At 42.4% G+C, this 16,430-nt stretch overlaps 1 protein-coding gene across 4 annotated transcripts in view; it reads left to right on the top strand.

Moving 5' to 3' along the window:
- The window catches only part of RAB31 (RAB31, member RAS oncogene family), a 236,483-nt gene that overhangs the window by 175,959 nt on the left and 44,094 nt on the right, over positions 1 to 16,430 (top strand). For all 4 annotated transcript variants that reach the window (XM_029590987.1, XM_029590986.1, XM_029590989.1 and 1 more), the window contains one exon: positions 14,741 to 14,850. In XM_029590987.1, the coding sequence (XP_029446847.1) occupies positions 14,741 to 14,850 (110 nt within the window). The remainder of the gene's footprint in view (positions 1 to 14,740; positions 14,851 to 16,430) is intronic.

Below are 16,430 nucleotides of genomic sequence, written 5' to 3'. Positions count from 1 at the left end.
GTTTAAAAAAGGATTGGATAAGTTCTTGGAGGAGAAGTCCATTACCTGCTATTAAGTTCACTTAGAGAATAGCCACTGCCATTAGTAATGGTTACATGGAATAGACTTAGTTTTTGGGTACTTGCCAGGTTCTTATGGCCTGGATTGGCCTCTGTTGGAAACAGGATGCTGGGTGTGATGGACCCTTGGTCTGACCCAGTATGGCATTTTCTTATGTTCTTAACCCCCTCTTCATCTCACACCCCCTTCAGCTCCCTCCCCATAAATCACTTGCACCTCCTTGACTTGTGGTCTAGGGTTTTTCCTTCCTCCTCCCCCATGCTTGCCTCAGCTGGATCCGAGCACAGGCTGTGTCTATATCTGTTGTAGCCCCTCCCTTCCTGTTCTCTCCCAAATGCTGTCTGTTTGTTGAAACGAGGTGGAGAAATATTGAGGGGATGAGACAGGAAGAGAAGCAGCAGAACAGAAAACTGCACTGCTCCAGTCCCTCCCTCTCGTGTTCCCTACAAGTTGCTTTCAGGGCACAGGTGCCAGTTATGGTTACTCCACCAGGGCAAGAGCAAGCTGAACTCAGGAACAGGGCTGGTCAGTCAGGTGTCAGGTTCTTCTGCCTGGAATGGCCATTTCCCCCTTGCGTTGAGCCCTTAGGTTCTGGTGGGTGACAGGACTTAAGAGGTGGTGCACACGGGAGGTACAAGGGGGCACCCATTAGGACTGAACAGGGTGGCTCTAAGACAAGAAAACAGAAAGGTGCCCATAGACCTACACAGAAAAGAGTGCAAAACGGAAACCAGGACTAAGCTAGGATAGAAAACAGAAGGCTGTAATACTCGGGCCAACAGCAGGGACCAGAACAAGAACAAACAAGACAAATAAACACAGATTAAACCAGAAGGCCACTATGATAAGGCCAAACACAGAACAAGGAAACAGACAAGAAGGCCACTGTACTGGGATCAAATAGAGATCAAGGCTAGGACCCAGAACAAATGGTGGCCACCATGTAGAGCAGGAGAGTCCATGCTGAGACAAAGAGCAGAAAGTGAGGCATGCTTATGGAAGTGCTGAGTCCCTGCTGCAAACATGGCTGCCAGCAGGACTTTCAAACCATAGGGCTTGGAGGACTGAGCAGCCAAGACCATGGCCCAGTGAGGGCCCCTGCTGGCAGGAGGGCAGCACTGCACACATCCCTTACTGTTGCCTGGAGGAGAGGGGCTGGATCAGTAAAAAGAACAGTTATATAGGCTGCGGGAGATTGGGGCATCAGCATCAGCCCTGTGTGCCCATGGCTATAATGCCCTTGGTCTGCAGTATTGTTATACTCAGGGAAAATGAGCACACTGGATGAACCTAGTTGATTTCATCTGCTACCTGTGCACTTCTTGGTTTCTTTTTTTTGTTGCAGTGTAGACAATGCCAGCAACAATGCACTATAAAAGTACAAAAGAATCGTAGTCATTCTGGCGTTGGGTCTTTGCAACTGGAAGCACATGGGCACTGCCTGTCTTACCATTGTTGTATAGACTGCATGTTATTACTAATGCACACTGGACTGCTGCAGCTGACATCTTTTTCTGCTGCCTTACAGAGAAAATCAGCTACATCCTAATGATTCTCAACAGGGAAAAAAAACCACAAAACAAAGTTTGTCTGAGGCGGTGACTCAATCGCTATCACTGCTGGCATACCATGATAATATATGCTCAGACCAGGTTTCCTACAGACTCCCTTCCACCTCACCTCCCTCATATCTATCTTTATTTCCAAATTTTTCTTTAAAATGATTGTTCTGTTTGCTCCCTTTTCTCAATTCATTTTACCGTAATCTCGTTTTTGATCATATAGATCCTTATTTTTCCTTTGCGCCTGAAGGAGATACACAGTGAGTCACACTTTTCTAGCATTTGTTTTTCATCTTTACTTTGGCAACATTTACTATTTTCATTTAAAGCTTCATTTGTAACCAGGCCTGGATTTAAGCATAGACAACTGCCTAGGGTGCCAGATTTTGAAGGTGCCACATATCCGGGTCAAACAGGAGCCTGTTTCAGCTTGCTTTAGGGCAATGTGTCAGCATATTAACAAGTGATTGTTATTTTTACCCTTATCGGATGAAGGAAGAACAGCTTTCAAAGTCTAGTCATAAATATATAAGGTTAGGCCTATAAAAAGTTGCAACATGTTTACTGACCTTTATTTATCTGTACAAGCCAATTCATGTCATTTACAAGCTGATGTGATCAAGTGCGCTGACCTTAGTGTGGATTTTAACTCGCATTTTAGCACATATATTTTTAGCACTAACCCAACTCAGGTATTTAACAGCATTGCTAGTGCTGAAAAAAAATCTACACTAAAGCAGGAGTTACAATGTAGTCTTTAGCACAGATTTTAAATATAGTAAATATCAGCAGAAAAAGACCTAAATGGTCCAGCCAGTCTTCCTATTAATTTTTTTTTTTTGTTTTTGTTTTTTTTAGGGCAGAAATTGCAACTCTCCATGCAAGTTACCCTCATGCTTTCTGTTAAACTGCCACTCTGTGCAGGTTACCTCCCAGGCCTTCTGTTAAGGGTAGTAACTGCCAGTTGTTCAGTTTACCCCAGTTTACATAGGTTACACCTTGTTTTCATCTCTATCTTTTAGCACAGTGGTTCTCAATAGGTGTGTCGTGAGGTCCTGGGGGGAGTGTCGCAGAGCTGGCAGATGGCTGCCTCCTTATCAGCCTAGGTGGGAGTTGACTTAAAACATAAGAACATAAGAAATTTCATACTAGGTCAGACCAATGGTCCTTCAAGCCCAGAATCCTGTTTCCAACAGTGGCCAATCCAAGTCATAAGTACCTGGCAAGTACCCAAACATTAGATAGATCTCAAGCTACTATTGCTTATTAATTACCATAATAGCAATTTATGGATTTATCCTCTTGGAACTTATCCAAACCTTTTTTAAACCCAGTTACACTAACTGCTGTAACCACATCCTCTGGCAATGAATTCCAGAGCTTAACTATGTGCTCAGTGAAAACAAATTTTCTTAAATTTGTTTTAAATGAGCTACTTGCTAACTTCATAGAGTGCCCCCTGGTCCTTCTATTATCTGAGAGAGTAAGTAACCAATTTATATTAACTTGTTCAAGTCCTTTCATGATTTTGTAGACTTCTATCATATCCCCCCTCATTCGTCTCTTCTCCAAACTGAACAGCCCTAACTTCTTTAGCCTTTCCTCATAGAGCAGTCATTCCATGCCCCTTATCTTTTTGGTCACCCTTCTCTGCGCTTTCTCCAGTGCAGCTATAGCCTTTTTGAGATGCGGTGACCAGAATTGCACACAGTATTCAAGGTGCTGTCTCACCATGGAGCGATACAGAGGCATTATGACTTCCTCTGTTTTATTTTCCATTCCCTTCTTAATAATTCCTAACATTCGGTTTGCTTTTTTGATCGCCACAGCACACTGGGCCGACGATTTCAATGTATTATCCACTGTGACACAGGTAACTCCTAATATGGAACCTAACATTGTGCTAAAAACAGCAAGGGTTATTTTTCCGTATATGCATCACTTTGCATTTGTCCACATTAAATTTCATCTGCCATTTGAAAGCCCAATCTTCCAGTCTCGCAAGGTCCTCCTGCAATTCCTCACAATCCGCTTGTCCTAGGCGGTCACCTATGGCGCCGACCCTTAGGGGGCGCCGAAGAGCAGCCCGTGAATGAGGGGGCCCTGAGAAGCAAGCAAACGAGGTAGGAGTCAAAGGCGAGTCAGGGGCGGCACAGGGCAGCATGACTCAATTGGGGGGGTGGTCGAAAGGCAGAAGTTGCCTAGAGCGCCTACTACACTTGCATCGGCCTTGGTCTTGCTGCCCCACCCTCCGCATCCTCCCCCTATCACATACAGCTCCTTTGGATTTGTGCATCCTAAATGCATAATTCTGCACTTCTTGAATTCCAGCTGCCAGATCTTTGACCAACTTTCATGTTTTCTTAGATCTCTTCCAGGATGCTGTGATATTATAATGAGCTTTCATGCCATAAATTTCCAGTTGCTGGTATAAACATAACTGCTTCCTGCTTATCTGATTGTCATACCTCTGACATATTAGAGCTTTGCCTAATTCTGAGACAAAATTCTTTAAAATTGGAGCAAAACAGTTGAGTTGAAAAGGAGGAAGAGGTTGGAGCTATGTCTAATGTATTTTCTTTTGTAGCAGTTCCTCAGTGGTATTAATTCATATGAATCTTTTTTTGGCTTTAAAAGGGCAAATAGTGGGAACCTGCCGCCCACAAAAATAATAGATATGCAGGTGATATTTGACAAAAAAATACTTGTAATGACCTGAAAAAAGATATTCAGAATTGGCAGAAGGGACTCATCATAGACATTCCATTAATGCCCTAAATTCTACCCATAAATATCTGCAAACATCCATTCACCCAAATTCAGATATGCCTTTTATTGACACTGGCCAAGCTCAGACTTGAATAGTCCTACTTCTACTTTAAGATAGCTTCATTGCAATTCAGAGCTTTGCTGCAGCCTTGTAGCTCCCAATAACTGGAGGGATTTTGAAAAGTTTAAAACTTTTTACATTTGAAGAAAAATAGGAAAGATGCTTCTTCTTTACCTATATCATATAATATCACAACAAAAATTTCAGCAGCTTTCCCTTATTTCCCATCCTATCCAACACACTGGAAAAACTTGACATCACTAACACTGAAGCGGCAATCTCATCTTGGAATAAGATCACCTCCAACATTGCCAATTCACTATGCCCCCAAAAAACTATTTTCACTGCCAGCAACCCAAAAAAACCCTGGTACTCTATCGAACTCAAGAGTCTTAAACATGCCCTGAGGCACCTGGAAAAGAAATGGCGACAAGACCCCACACCATCCACTTTGCCTAACTACAAATCAGCCCTTCACAAATACCGCACCACCATCCTAAAAAAAAAAAGACTTCTACGCCATTAGAATACATGACCTACAGTTTAATGCTAAAGCACTCTTCATATATGTTTCCGAACTCACCAAGATTCCCACACCCACCCTGACAGATCATGACACACAATCTAAATGCGATAACCTTGCACTATACTTCAGTGATAACATTTCTAAGCTCATTCAGCACTTCCCTTCTACAGCACAGCCTTCCACACGCTACACATCAATGCCCCCCCACACCCCTTTAACACCTTTGAACTGACCTCTTCTACCAAAACTGAAGCTATTCTAAAGAAAATGAAACCTGTGCGTCACCCATCTGATACTATACCCACTAAAGCCCTCCTATCAATTCCTAGCACCATTGCCAAACCTATCGCAGATATCATTAACTGTTCCCTTTCCTTGGGAAATGTACCCGATCCTCTAAAGCAAGCCACCGTCAAACCCCTGCTCAAAAAACCCAACCTTGACCCTAATGACCTCTCGAATTTCAGACCTATTTCCAACCTTCCTTTCCTAGCCAAAGTACTTGAAAAAGTGTTCAACACCCAGCTCTCAGACCAGCTTGAAAAACATAACATCCTCTTCCCTTCTCAATTCGGCTTCCGTAGATTCCTCAACATTGAGTCCCTCCTTATCTCCCTCATTGACAATAAGATCAAAGGCTTCGACAAAGATCCTTCATACCTGCTTGCATTACTTGACATGGTAACCACAACATATTACTAACCCGGCTCAGTGAAATTGGTATTTCAGGAACCCCTCTCCATTGGTTTACATCATATCTCACTAATAGAATTTACAAGGTCAGAATAGATGACTATGAATCAAAACCCATACACTTACACAGAGGTGTCCCCCAAGGATCATCACTCTCCTCCACTCTATTCAATATTTACTTACTGCCACTCTGCCAACTCCTATCCAAACTAGACATCCCACACTACATTTATGTGCATGATGTCCAAATACTCATCCCCATTACTGACTCCTTAGACATCGCCCTTAAAACCTGGGATAATACTATATCCTCGATCAATACCCTCCTCAACAGTCTAAACCTTGCCCTCAACACTGCTAAAACAGAGCTGATGATTATCTCACCTCCGTACAACCCCATAACTACCATCCCACAAAGCATCTCCATCTCACTGCAAGCACGAGACTTAGGCGTCATTATAGACAATCGCCTCAACTTTCAAAAGTTTATTGCCTTGACAATGAAAGAGTGTTATTTTAAACTAAATACCTTAAAAAAACTAAGACTGCTCTTCCACCTTAATGATTTCCGCACTGTCCTGCAATCCATTATTCTTTCCAAACTAGACTATTGTAATTCTTTCCTACTTGGTCTACCCAAAGCCACTATTAAACCTCTTCAGATGCTCCAAAATGCCGCGGCCAGAATACTCACTAACTCTCGCAAAGTTGACCACATCACTCCCATCCTCAAAAAGCTCTACTGGCTCCCCATTTCCCACCGAATAACCTACAAAACCCTCACTATCCTTCATAAAACTCTGCACTGGTTGAACAACTCCATTCACTTCCACACTTCTAATAGACCTACCAGATCTTCTTATAAAGGCACTCTAGACACACCTTCTCCAAAATACTCTCACCTTCACTCCACTAAAGAACGTGCTACATCCATTGCAGGCCCGCATGCCTGGAATACCATGCCTCCTGATCTCAGACAGGAGCATTGATCTCAGAAATTAAAAAAACAAACTCAAAACCTGGCTTTTTAAACAAGCTTACTCTTAAAATCAGCGTAACCTAGTCATTCCCTCCCTTTGCTCCTTCAAGGGCTAACTCCTCCCCGCTGTATACTCCCTGTGCTATGTCATTTGCCCACTCCTCTCTCCTACCTTTCCCCCAGGTTTTCCTACCCAGCATTCTCCACCTGTCTTCTACCCCATATCTGACTTTTGTACACATTGTTACTACACGCTTTACCCTTATATTTTGAATATCTGTTGTTTTCTATATCCTGCATCCTACGCATATTTTGTTATGCCTCTGTATCATTAACTCCCCCGTTCTGGCTATTTCCCAAGGTTTTTGAGGATTAACCTTATTTTTTAGTTATTCTGTTGTTTTTAATGCTTTTTTATTGGTCTTAGGTTTTGTTAATTTTTATTAATTTTATATTTTTTTCAGCTATGTTTTTTGCTACATAATCAATCATAAAACAGTAAAAATATTTTATTAATTTAATTCCGTGTATGGAATTGATGTTGTTTATGTATCAAATTTAGGAGGTCATTCACTAAGCCACAGTAATTTTCTCCTTGTATGCTTTGCCAGTGACCCTTTGTCATGGCAAAGCATTCAAGCTACTGTACATATATAGAATGCTCACTTTTGCTTCACACCACACTTACAGTGGAATGCTCATCATTAGTTGTTACTAATGCATTTAAATTCTAATTAGCTTATTTAAATATGCACAACGCTGTGCCTAGAATAACGCAAGATATTTCAAATATCTCACAATATCTTCGGGTTAGACCATTTAGGGCCTTATTTTCCAAGGCTATTGCAGGCTTGCGCTAACAGATACAGGAAGTGTTGCTGGCCCCACCTATGGACTGATTTCCTGCCTAGCCCTTTAAAAAGGCTGTCTTCGCATTATGTCTTCGCCTTGCATCGGAGTTTCTTCACTCTGGAGGCCCCTGCCTGCCAGAGCTCCGTCAGGTCTTCTTCGTGGAGCTCCTCTTCGTTTCATTCTCTCTTTTTGGATTTTGCCACCAAACATACATATTAAGGTAAAAATTTACGCTTATAGTTTTTCTGGCAGTGTTCAATCTGTGGACAATCTCGCCTGATATTCCAACAATAGTCAGCCATCATATGTAATCCCATCTACCCTGATACCATGCCTCCATGACCTTCAAATCTTGGTGGAATCGTTCACCTTGTTCATCACTGACTGTACCAAGGTTTTTCAGGAAGTCAGCAAGATGGCTATGCAGAAAATACACCTTGATGCTCATGTTGCAACGAAGCATTTTGAAGCTCTCCAAGAGTTTCTGGACAATTTCGATGTAATTCTGTGCTCGTGTATTTCCAAGAAAGTGTTACGATTCGAAAAATCAGTGAACCCTTGGGCCGCAATGACAAGGTGTAAAAAGCTTACCATGGTTCCTCGTCTTCAGGAGATGGACCTTAGGGTTGGCAGCCGGAGAACTGGGTTACCAGTGGTATAGACAGTCCGGAGTCGAGGTAGGCGGCAATGAGAAAATGTCCAGTATCCGAAGCAAGGTCCAAGGCAGGCGGCAGGCAAGGCGAAGTCCAGTATCTGAAACGAGGTCAAAGGCAGGCAAGGCAAAGCAAGTCCAGTATCCGAAGCAAGGTCAAAGGCAGGCAGCAGGCAAGGCAAAGCAAAGTCCAGTATCCGAAGCAAGGTCAAAGGCAGGCGGCAGGCAAGGCAAAGCAAAGTCAGTATTCAAAGCAAGGTCAAAGGCAGGCGGCAGGCAAGGCAAAGCAAAGTCAGTATTCAAAGCAAATCAACGACAGGCGAGCAAGGCAGACGATACCCCAAGCAGGACCTATTGCAAGAAGTTGGAGCATCCAGAGAAGCCTCCTTAAATAGTCCTGAATAGAAAGTGGTTCCTGGGGCCTAGGGAGACTTCCTGCCGTGGCTCCTTTAAGAAGGGGGAGGAGCCAAGCGCCCGCATTTGTCTGGGGCTGAAGCTGGCCTTGCAGGAGCCGTGCTTTCGGCTCCCTGCTGTCTGTTGATGACGAAGGCAGCGCGGGGAGCGTCAAAGGGAGCTGCATCTGCCGCTGCCTGCGGCCGTCCGAGGAACCCATGAGGAGACAAAACAGCCGTGATGCAGGGGTCTGGTTGTGTGGTCCCTGCCGCGGCCATCACTGCGGGTAGGTGTGATCGGTTGTGGGGGTTGGCCCCCACCGATTGTAACAAAGTCCTTGACAAGGTTTTTGAATGACAACCAAGCATTCTTTTGGAGTTCTGACATTGTCCCGATGAAATGTTCATCTTTAATGAGCTGCCGAATCTGAGGACCGTCAAACTCACTGGCCTTTATCTTTTCAAACGACAGGCTAGGAAATGCCAAAATGAGATACTTGAAACAGTCTCCTTCAGTTGGCAAAGCTTTAACAAATTGCTTCATGAGACCCAGTTTTATGTGCAGATGTGGGAATATAATGTTCTTTCTGTCAACAAATGGCTTATGTAGAGTTTGCAGTAATACCTATGCGAAGCACTAAGATAGCGCACTTTGCGATAAACAGCTTATTACCATAAAACACGCCCCTTTTCTTATCGCATGTGGTATTTAGTGCATTTTGATAAATTCAGGCCTAAGATAGGCTGTAGAGAAAAAACTTGACGTGATAGAAGAAAACTAACTACAGTTTTGAAATCAGCATGCCTATTTAAGTCTAAAACAGCTGAAAAATCGAACTCAACAGGAATTGTGTTTAAAATTGTCCCTAGTGTTGTGTATTAAAACAAATATAAATTTATTCTTTTATGAATCCTCGTTCCAAAAAATGCAGAGAATATATCTACAATGAAACAGCAATAATAATAATAATCATCATAAGATTTTAAGATTTGCAACGTGCAGAACAGAACTAGGACATGCAAAAAAAATATATTCAAATGTTGGTGCCGCCTCAGTGACAGCAAAACAAACTCCCTCCAATGCCAAACACTTTGTGAAGTAAGACAAATCCCTCCAAAAAGAAAAAAAACCACCTAGAACCTTCCCATGCCATACTATAACAGCAGTAACTCCTAGGACTCAAACAGCAGCGACCTTACCTGCTCCGCGGGCAGTGCCACTCTACTTCTTTAATAAAGATTCTAGTAATCTATCTGTGTCTGACGTCAGCTGAGATGGTGAGGCTCATAGGGCTGGTGAGGCTCATAGGGCTCCTCCCTGTGGGCGGTACCATCTCTCACCTCAGCCCAGGGCCCACATACCTACAAATCCTAACAACACTGAATTATCCCCCGAGGTCCCCCTTCTCCTGAAGCTGAACCAGATGCCGGTACTCAGTCTTTGAAGCCTTATTGTAAAACCTTGCTACCACTAACACTAAATTATCCCTTGAGGTTCTCCTGTATGAAGGTTTATGTGTATGCTCCGATTCAAGACGTGAACACCTGTTGGTCCCCCTGACGCAACTTTGGTGTGAAACACGGCCAAGTCAGGTCTTCCTTGGACAACGAGTGTGCATTGTATTAATATGTTCTCCTGATTTGTAATAAAATAAATTTATGGACATGTATTTAACAGTAATGTACTAACCTCTGCCACACATTCTTTTTTTTTTATATATAATTATCGATATGTGTATGTTGTTTACTCTGCCTTTAATGCATAACTTTAAACCTAACCAGCCATCTTTGAATATTGGCAGTTAGGTTTAAAGTGATCTGGCTAAATGAAGCTGAATAACTTTAGCGTTAACCAGATATATTCAAAAGACTCTAGCTGGTTAAGTTGCAATGGCCTTTTAAAAATAAAAATGTGGAGCATGGGCATGGGGTCCTGATTCCCAGCCCCCATCTCAATTAAAAAAAAAAAATTGCCCTGCTGGGCCAAGAACCCAAACCCCCTCCAAATATTTATTAAAAGTGTAAGCATGATGGGTCGGCTCCAGGCTCCCCCCTCCTCAGTTAGGAAAACTGTTAATCAAAGTTCCCTCCCTCTCCCATTCCACGCCACCCCACCCTATCCCTCCAACCCACTTGGTGCCTTTCTGAACCTCTACAAAAGGGTTGCAGTTACACAGCGATTTCGGCTGCTTCAACGTTGCTCTGGCAGAGAATCTTCTAATATCACCGCTGGCAGCTTACGCTTCCAGTATTGCTGCCAGAGCAACGCTGGAAGCAGCCAGGAACACTGCATACCCGCAATCCTGGTGCAGACAGGGGTTCAGAAAGGTACTTGGAGGGTGGAAGGGAGGAGGAGAGAGAGAGAGAGAGAGGAGAGAGCTTTGATTTAAACAGTTTGCCTAACTGGGAGGGGGTAGGGAGGAGAAGGGGGGGAGCATGATACCGACCCCTCATACTTTCTCTTTTAATAACTGTTTGGAGGGGTTTGGGGGATGGGGGTAGCAGTCTGGCAGGCACTTTTTAAAAATTGAGTTGGGGGCTGGGATCAGGCCCCAGGCCTGTGTGCCACGGTTTTTTAAAAGGGCCATTACCACTTAGAAGGCTATATTCTGGGGCTCACGCTATCTGGGAACGCATTCCTGGATAACTTTAGACCTGTTCCAGGGCATGGCTAGAGTTAGCCAATAAATGTATCCAGCTAATTCTGTCAGCTAACTCATCCCTGCCCTGATATACTCCCATAACACCCAATACTTGTTCAACTAATTTTTAGCCAGGTAATGATTAAATGTAAGCCAAATAAATATAGAGGATATTGAAAACTCTGCGCTTAGCCAGACAATGTGTGTGTTATATGGCTAAATGCCTTTGAATGTTAGCTTCAGAGAATTTTCCCCTCTGTGGGCAGGAAATACAATCAGGCACTGGATCTCCTGGATGAGACTAATTTTGATCCTTCCTTTACCTCATTTGAACCCAAAACCTAGATGAAAAGAGTTAATTCCAGTCACACTGGGTAGTAGTTCCAAGATACCAATTTATTGAAAAGAATGAAAAACAGAAGAGGTAACCAAAGTCCATAGGCACAATACTAGCAGTATATCACAGCAGCAAAACTCCTTACTCAGAAAATTCCTTTCCAGTAACCCTGTACTACTTCTTCATCCAATAACATAGAGACGCGTAGAGGGTAATTGTGAAATATTAAGTGAAAGAAGGAAATATGGTGCATAACTCTTGCAGTCTAAAGTTATGACTGTATTTTATAACCTGTGCAGTGGGAGCTGCACAATATAAAAAATATCATGTATCAAGGATTCAACTGTTCCAGTACTTGCACATTTTTTTAATAACAGGGATCCACAAAGTTTAAACACCTGTTTTATAAGAGTACACACACATATTTCATGTGTTAAATAATTGTGACATGCATATGTAATAACCCTAAGTTTAATGAGTGAAATATTTTTGTGTACTTTTATAAAATAGGTGTATGTCGGAAGCAGATATTTTGTAAAGTTGACTGATATAGGTACGTATCTCACTTATGAAAATACTTATTTGTGTGTATACTTCTAAGCACGAGTTTGCTGACCCTTCCAGCAGTTGACCCACACCCTCCACCAACCCTCCCATACTCTCCACTATTTGCTCCAGACCCCCCCACCAGAAAACAGCAGACAAAAGAAAAGTTAGATTTAATATCTGTGACTTGATAGGTGCAAGAATATGCACACAATTGATAATGCATACACGCACTCCATTATAAAACGTGCAGATGAGCGTGTCCTTCCAAACCCTGCTCCGGAATGCCTTCATAAAGCCCTCTTTGTACTGTGCACTTTTCCATGCAGTGTAACAGTGCTTGCACACACCCACCCTGCTGAAAATTCACTTATCATGCAAAGAGGCTGCCCTCATGTGTTTGTACTGATTTTACACACACAGCCCTGTCTAAGTCTTTAAAATTACCCCTAGTCTTTCATGTGAGGATGAGGTTGTGATTGCGGCAAGAAAGTGGACGATTCATTAGTACCATTCTTTATATTCCTCCTAGTGGCATAGAGGTAAATTTTAAAAGGAACGTGCGTGTGCCCATAAGCACACGAGCAAAAATACGCCTCATTTAAATACGAGCATTTAAAATACTGTCACCATGCATACTTCTACAGTGCTCCACACAAATATCTTGTGCACAAGAGAGAGAGAGAGTGAGAGAGAGTGAGACTCTGTATAGGGTCAGTCTGATACTCTATTTGTAGGTACCACTCTAGAGGGCCACTTTGAATGGAGTGGGTTTTTGGGAGGTGGGTTGGGATTTGGGGGGGGGGGGGGATATTACTGACACATTCAGAGGTATTCATAGTAAAATTGACATCAGTAAAGAAGTATAGCTCTTATTAGTGATGAAAAGTCTAATGAGAAGTTGATTTGTACATTGAGGTGCTAGCTGCATTGTACAAATCTACTCCTTTTCATCACTAATAAGAGCTATACTTCTTTACTGATGTCAATTTTACTATGAATACCTCTGAATGTGTTGGTAATACCCCCCCCCAATCCCAACCCACCTCCTAAAAACCCACTCCATTCAAAGTGGCCCTCTAGAGTGCTACCTACATACAGTGTATCAGACTGACCCTATATAGACTGTTTGTCTGTCTCTCTCTCTCTTTCCTCATGAGGAGCAATAGCAAAGTTATGCAGGCAACATACATGCATTGCCTTTGCAAAATTTGTGGTTAAGCCCATGAGTCTTGGGAACACCCATGACCTGCCTCCTTATTATGGATGTGCGTACAGGCATGTACACCCACCCTTCCTGGCTTCTTAAAATTCGCGTTCTTGCCCCCGTATATGGCCGTTTTTGCGTGAGCAATGCTTTTAAAATCTACCTCTCTATTTGTAGATCCTGAAGACCTACGAGCTAGAGATTAAGCAGACATTTCTCATATGTTATCAGGCATAGACCCAATGAGCTGTTACTGCTTTGCTCTCACTGCCACTCTCACTGAAGACTGCAGGTCTCTTGAAGAACTGAACACTAGGAGTCTCACCACCTATATTTGTAGGGTCTCAACACTAACCTCATTAGAGCTTAAAGTATTGGTGGACTCCTACCAAGATTCAACTTTTTGTGACAGGGCTGCACTTTGAAGATTTTTTTTTTTTTTTAGATATTTGCTTTTAGCTGAGATATTGGCTTAAATAATGTTCTGTTATTCAGTTATTGCCAAGTTCTGAGATTGCCTGTCTGTTATTTAATGTCTGCTGTCTTGTGTGTTGTAGTATTAACTTTAGCTACATTTAGTACAGGATTAAAATACTTTTCAAATGGCTGACAACCTGTTTTTTTTGCATAGCTGTAAAAGTCACGTGGACCAAGCATGTCAGAAATACTCCAGTGGATCTTGGGTGCCACATGTGACTCTTCAAGGCTCTCATTATGACTCGTGTACCACAGACTTTTTAGAGTGGCAGGGAAAGGAATATTTTTATATTTGTTTTAACTTTTTCTCCTTTTTTACCCCTCAATCTTTGATCCCCCTTGCCCCAGACAACTGGCCCAATCAGCTCTATGAACCCTCACAAACCTGAAGGCTGGAGAGGGCTCTTTCTCTGAGATTCATCCTTAGCACTGCTTTTTGGCTAACAGGTGCCATCCTCGTTGTGACAGACATCTTCCCTCTCCTCCCCCTCTTATCCCCTACTATAGACCTGAGCGCACCAACTCCATAGGTGAATACTTAACGTTTAGTGTTAAAGATAACATTTGTGTGTGGCACTTGACTTCTCTCACTACCAAAGTGATTCAGAGGTTTTGCAGTTTTTGAAAAATGTTTTTAAATATTGAGAAGAGTAATGCTTTCCTGTTCCATTCAAGATGCTTAAACTGTAGGAAGAAACTGAGGCATACATAGCATTAGCAGCAGGGCTGTAACTGTACACATTACAATACCGTCTGAAGTCAAATACTTGAAGAAAATAGGATGTGGTTTACATTTTTAAATACGTTTACTTTATGAGATAATAAAGGGGACCAGCTGTAACTGCAGGAAGGTAGCGGATCATTCCCTTAGCTGAGCATCACAGCACAAGGGAATGATCTGCACAGCACAAAAGAGTATCGCAGTACCTATGCATCTTCTAAACGAGTCACACTAATTTCTGTCTGGATTCCTTGTACTTTTCAGGGAGGTACCTATGAAAGATGCCAGAGAATATGCTGAATCTATTAGTGCAATTGTCATTGAAACCAGTGCTAAGAATGCCATTAATGTTGAGGAGCTCTTTCAAGGAATCAGTAAGTAGTTTTTTAAATTTTCAGTTTCTTATTTGTGTAGTGGGACCCCCGTTTGGACAATGTACTGCCTCTGGGGAGCTATGCTGCTGGGGTCCAGCTGGTGGGGGGGGGGCGGAGGAAGCTTAACTTTCTAGGCCCTTAGTGTGGACATGTCCGTGGATGCCTCAATCCAGTCACAAGCCACAGCTCTCCTTTGCTGTGCAAGGGGTTCTTCAGGAGAGGCCACGAGAGACAATATAGAAAAATAAAAGAAAGTACAAATACACTGTCCACTCACTGTTAATAATCTAAATGAGAAAAAGAATCTCTAAGTCTAACTTGGTGTTCAACAAAAATGTACTTTATAATTTTTGCCTGGATTTTGATTTTTAAATTAAAGATAAAAAACATGAGGAAAATCAATATAAGAAAAGGCAAGGTCTCCTTATCTATGCCTCTCCTTCTTGTAGTTCTTCTCTCTCTTGCACCAACATCCATGTCCAACAATCCTTCCCCTTCAAGGGTAGGAGATCCCCATTGCAATTCTAGTAACCAAACTACTGGGAAAAATGGAAAAATCCCTTCAGTCCAAAAACTAGTCCTTCAGAATCAAAACACATCCAGCAACTGCTACTGGAATGTCCAAAAATCTCAACTTCCCTTCCCTCTTTGCTTTAAACTATAAGCAAAAGCAAAAAGAATCAAATCCAGCCCTTTCAGATACCAGGGGGAATCCCTTTTGGTGGAACTGGTTCCACTCAGAATCCAAAAGGAGCCAAAATCTTCAACTCTCCAACTCCTATCTTGGTCAGTACATCTGGGGGATGGCAAAGAACAAACTGCAGCACCTCCTTACTCCTTCCAACTTTCTTCAAGTCCTCCTTCCCTCTAACTTATGAGCATGCTCCAGGGACATTTTTAGTCCATAGAAGCCTCCCACAAAAAGTTGGGGGTAAGGCAAGGGGAGGATTCCAAAACTGAAAAACCCCATACCACTGCCTAAACTAGAAAGATCTAGGAGAAAACTGAATGACAGGCAAAGATGGATCACATTTTTATGGGATAATCTGGATAATTATTGTAAATCAATGACTCAGCATGTATTAAACTATTTTCCCTTTGCTAGCTAAAGTGAATACATACTTAAGGTTTGAATTTAGTTACTGTTGAGACAAATAAATGTCCTTACAATCTTTTTTTTAACTTTGTAAGAGAAAATGCTTCTTAGCCAGGGTGACTATGAGGAACAAAAACTTTCTTCCTGGTATATGGCTCTGGTGGGCATGGAAGTGCTGACCAAATTTTTCATCACACGGTTGAAATTCAAACAGGCGAATGGTAAACTTTTGTCTCAGAACCAAGGCTTCATGAGTTATAGCTTGCAGCACTGAGTTAAGCAATACATTACCTATTCATCCTTATAGCCATTAATAGGCAAGGGATGGAGTACGAATCAGATTTATTAACCAATCACAGCTGTTCTGTGAAGTCTAAGGTAACAAGAGATGAGCATGTCTTTGTTGCATAGGCAGAGAGAGATAACAATGAGGAAAGACCTTCCATGCAGTCTGCTTTGGGCTGTTGTGAGAAAAAGAAATGTA

The sequence above is a fragment of the Rhinatrema bivittatum genome, chromosome 2 (genome assembly GCF_901001135.1).
Source record: "Rhinatrema bivittatum chromosome 2, aRhiBiv1.1, whole genome shotgun sequence".
NCBI classification, from domain to species: domain Eukaryota; kingdom Metazoa; phylum Chordata; class Amphibia; order Gymnophiona; family Rhinatrematidae; genus Rhinatrema; species Rhinatrema bivittatum.
The sequence above is the reverse complement of the archived record's forward strand: the minus strand, read 5'-3'. Positions and strand labels throughout refer to the sequence as shown.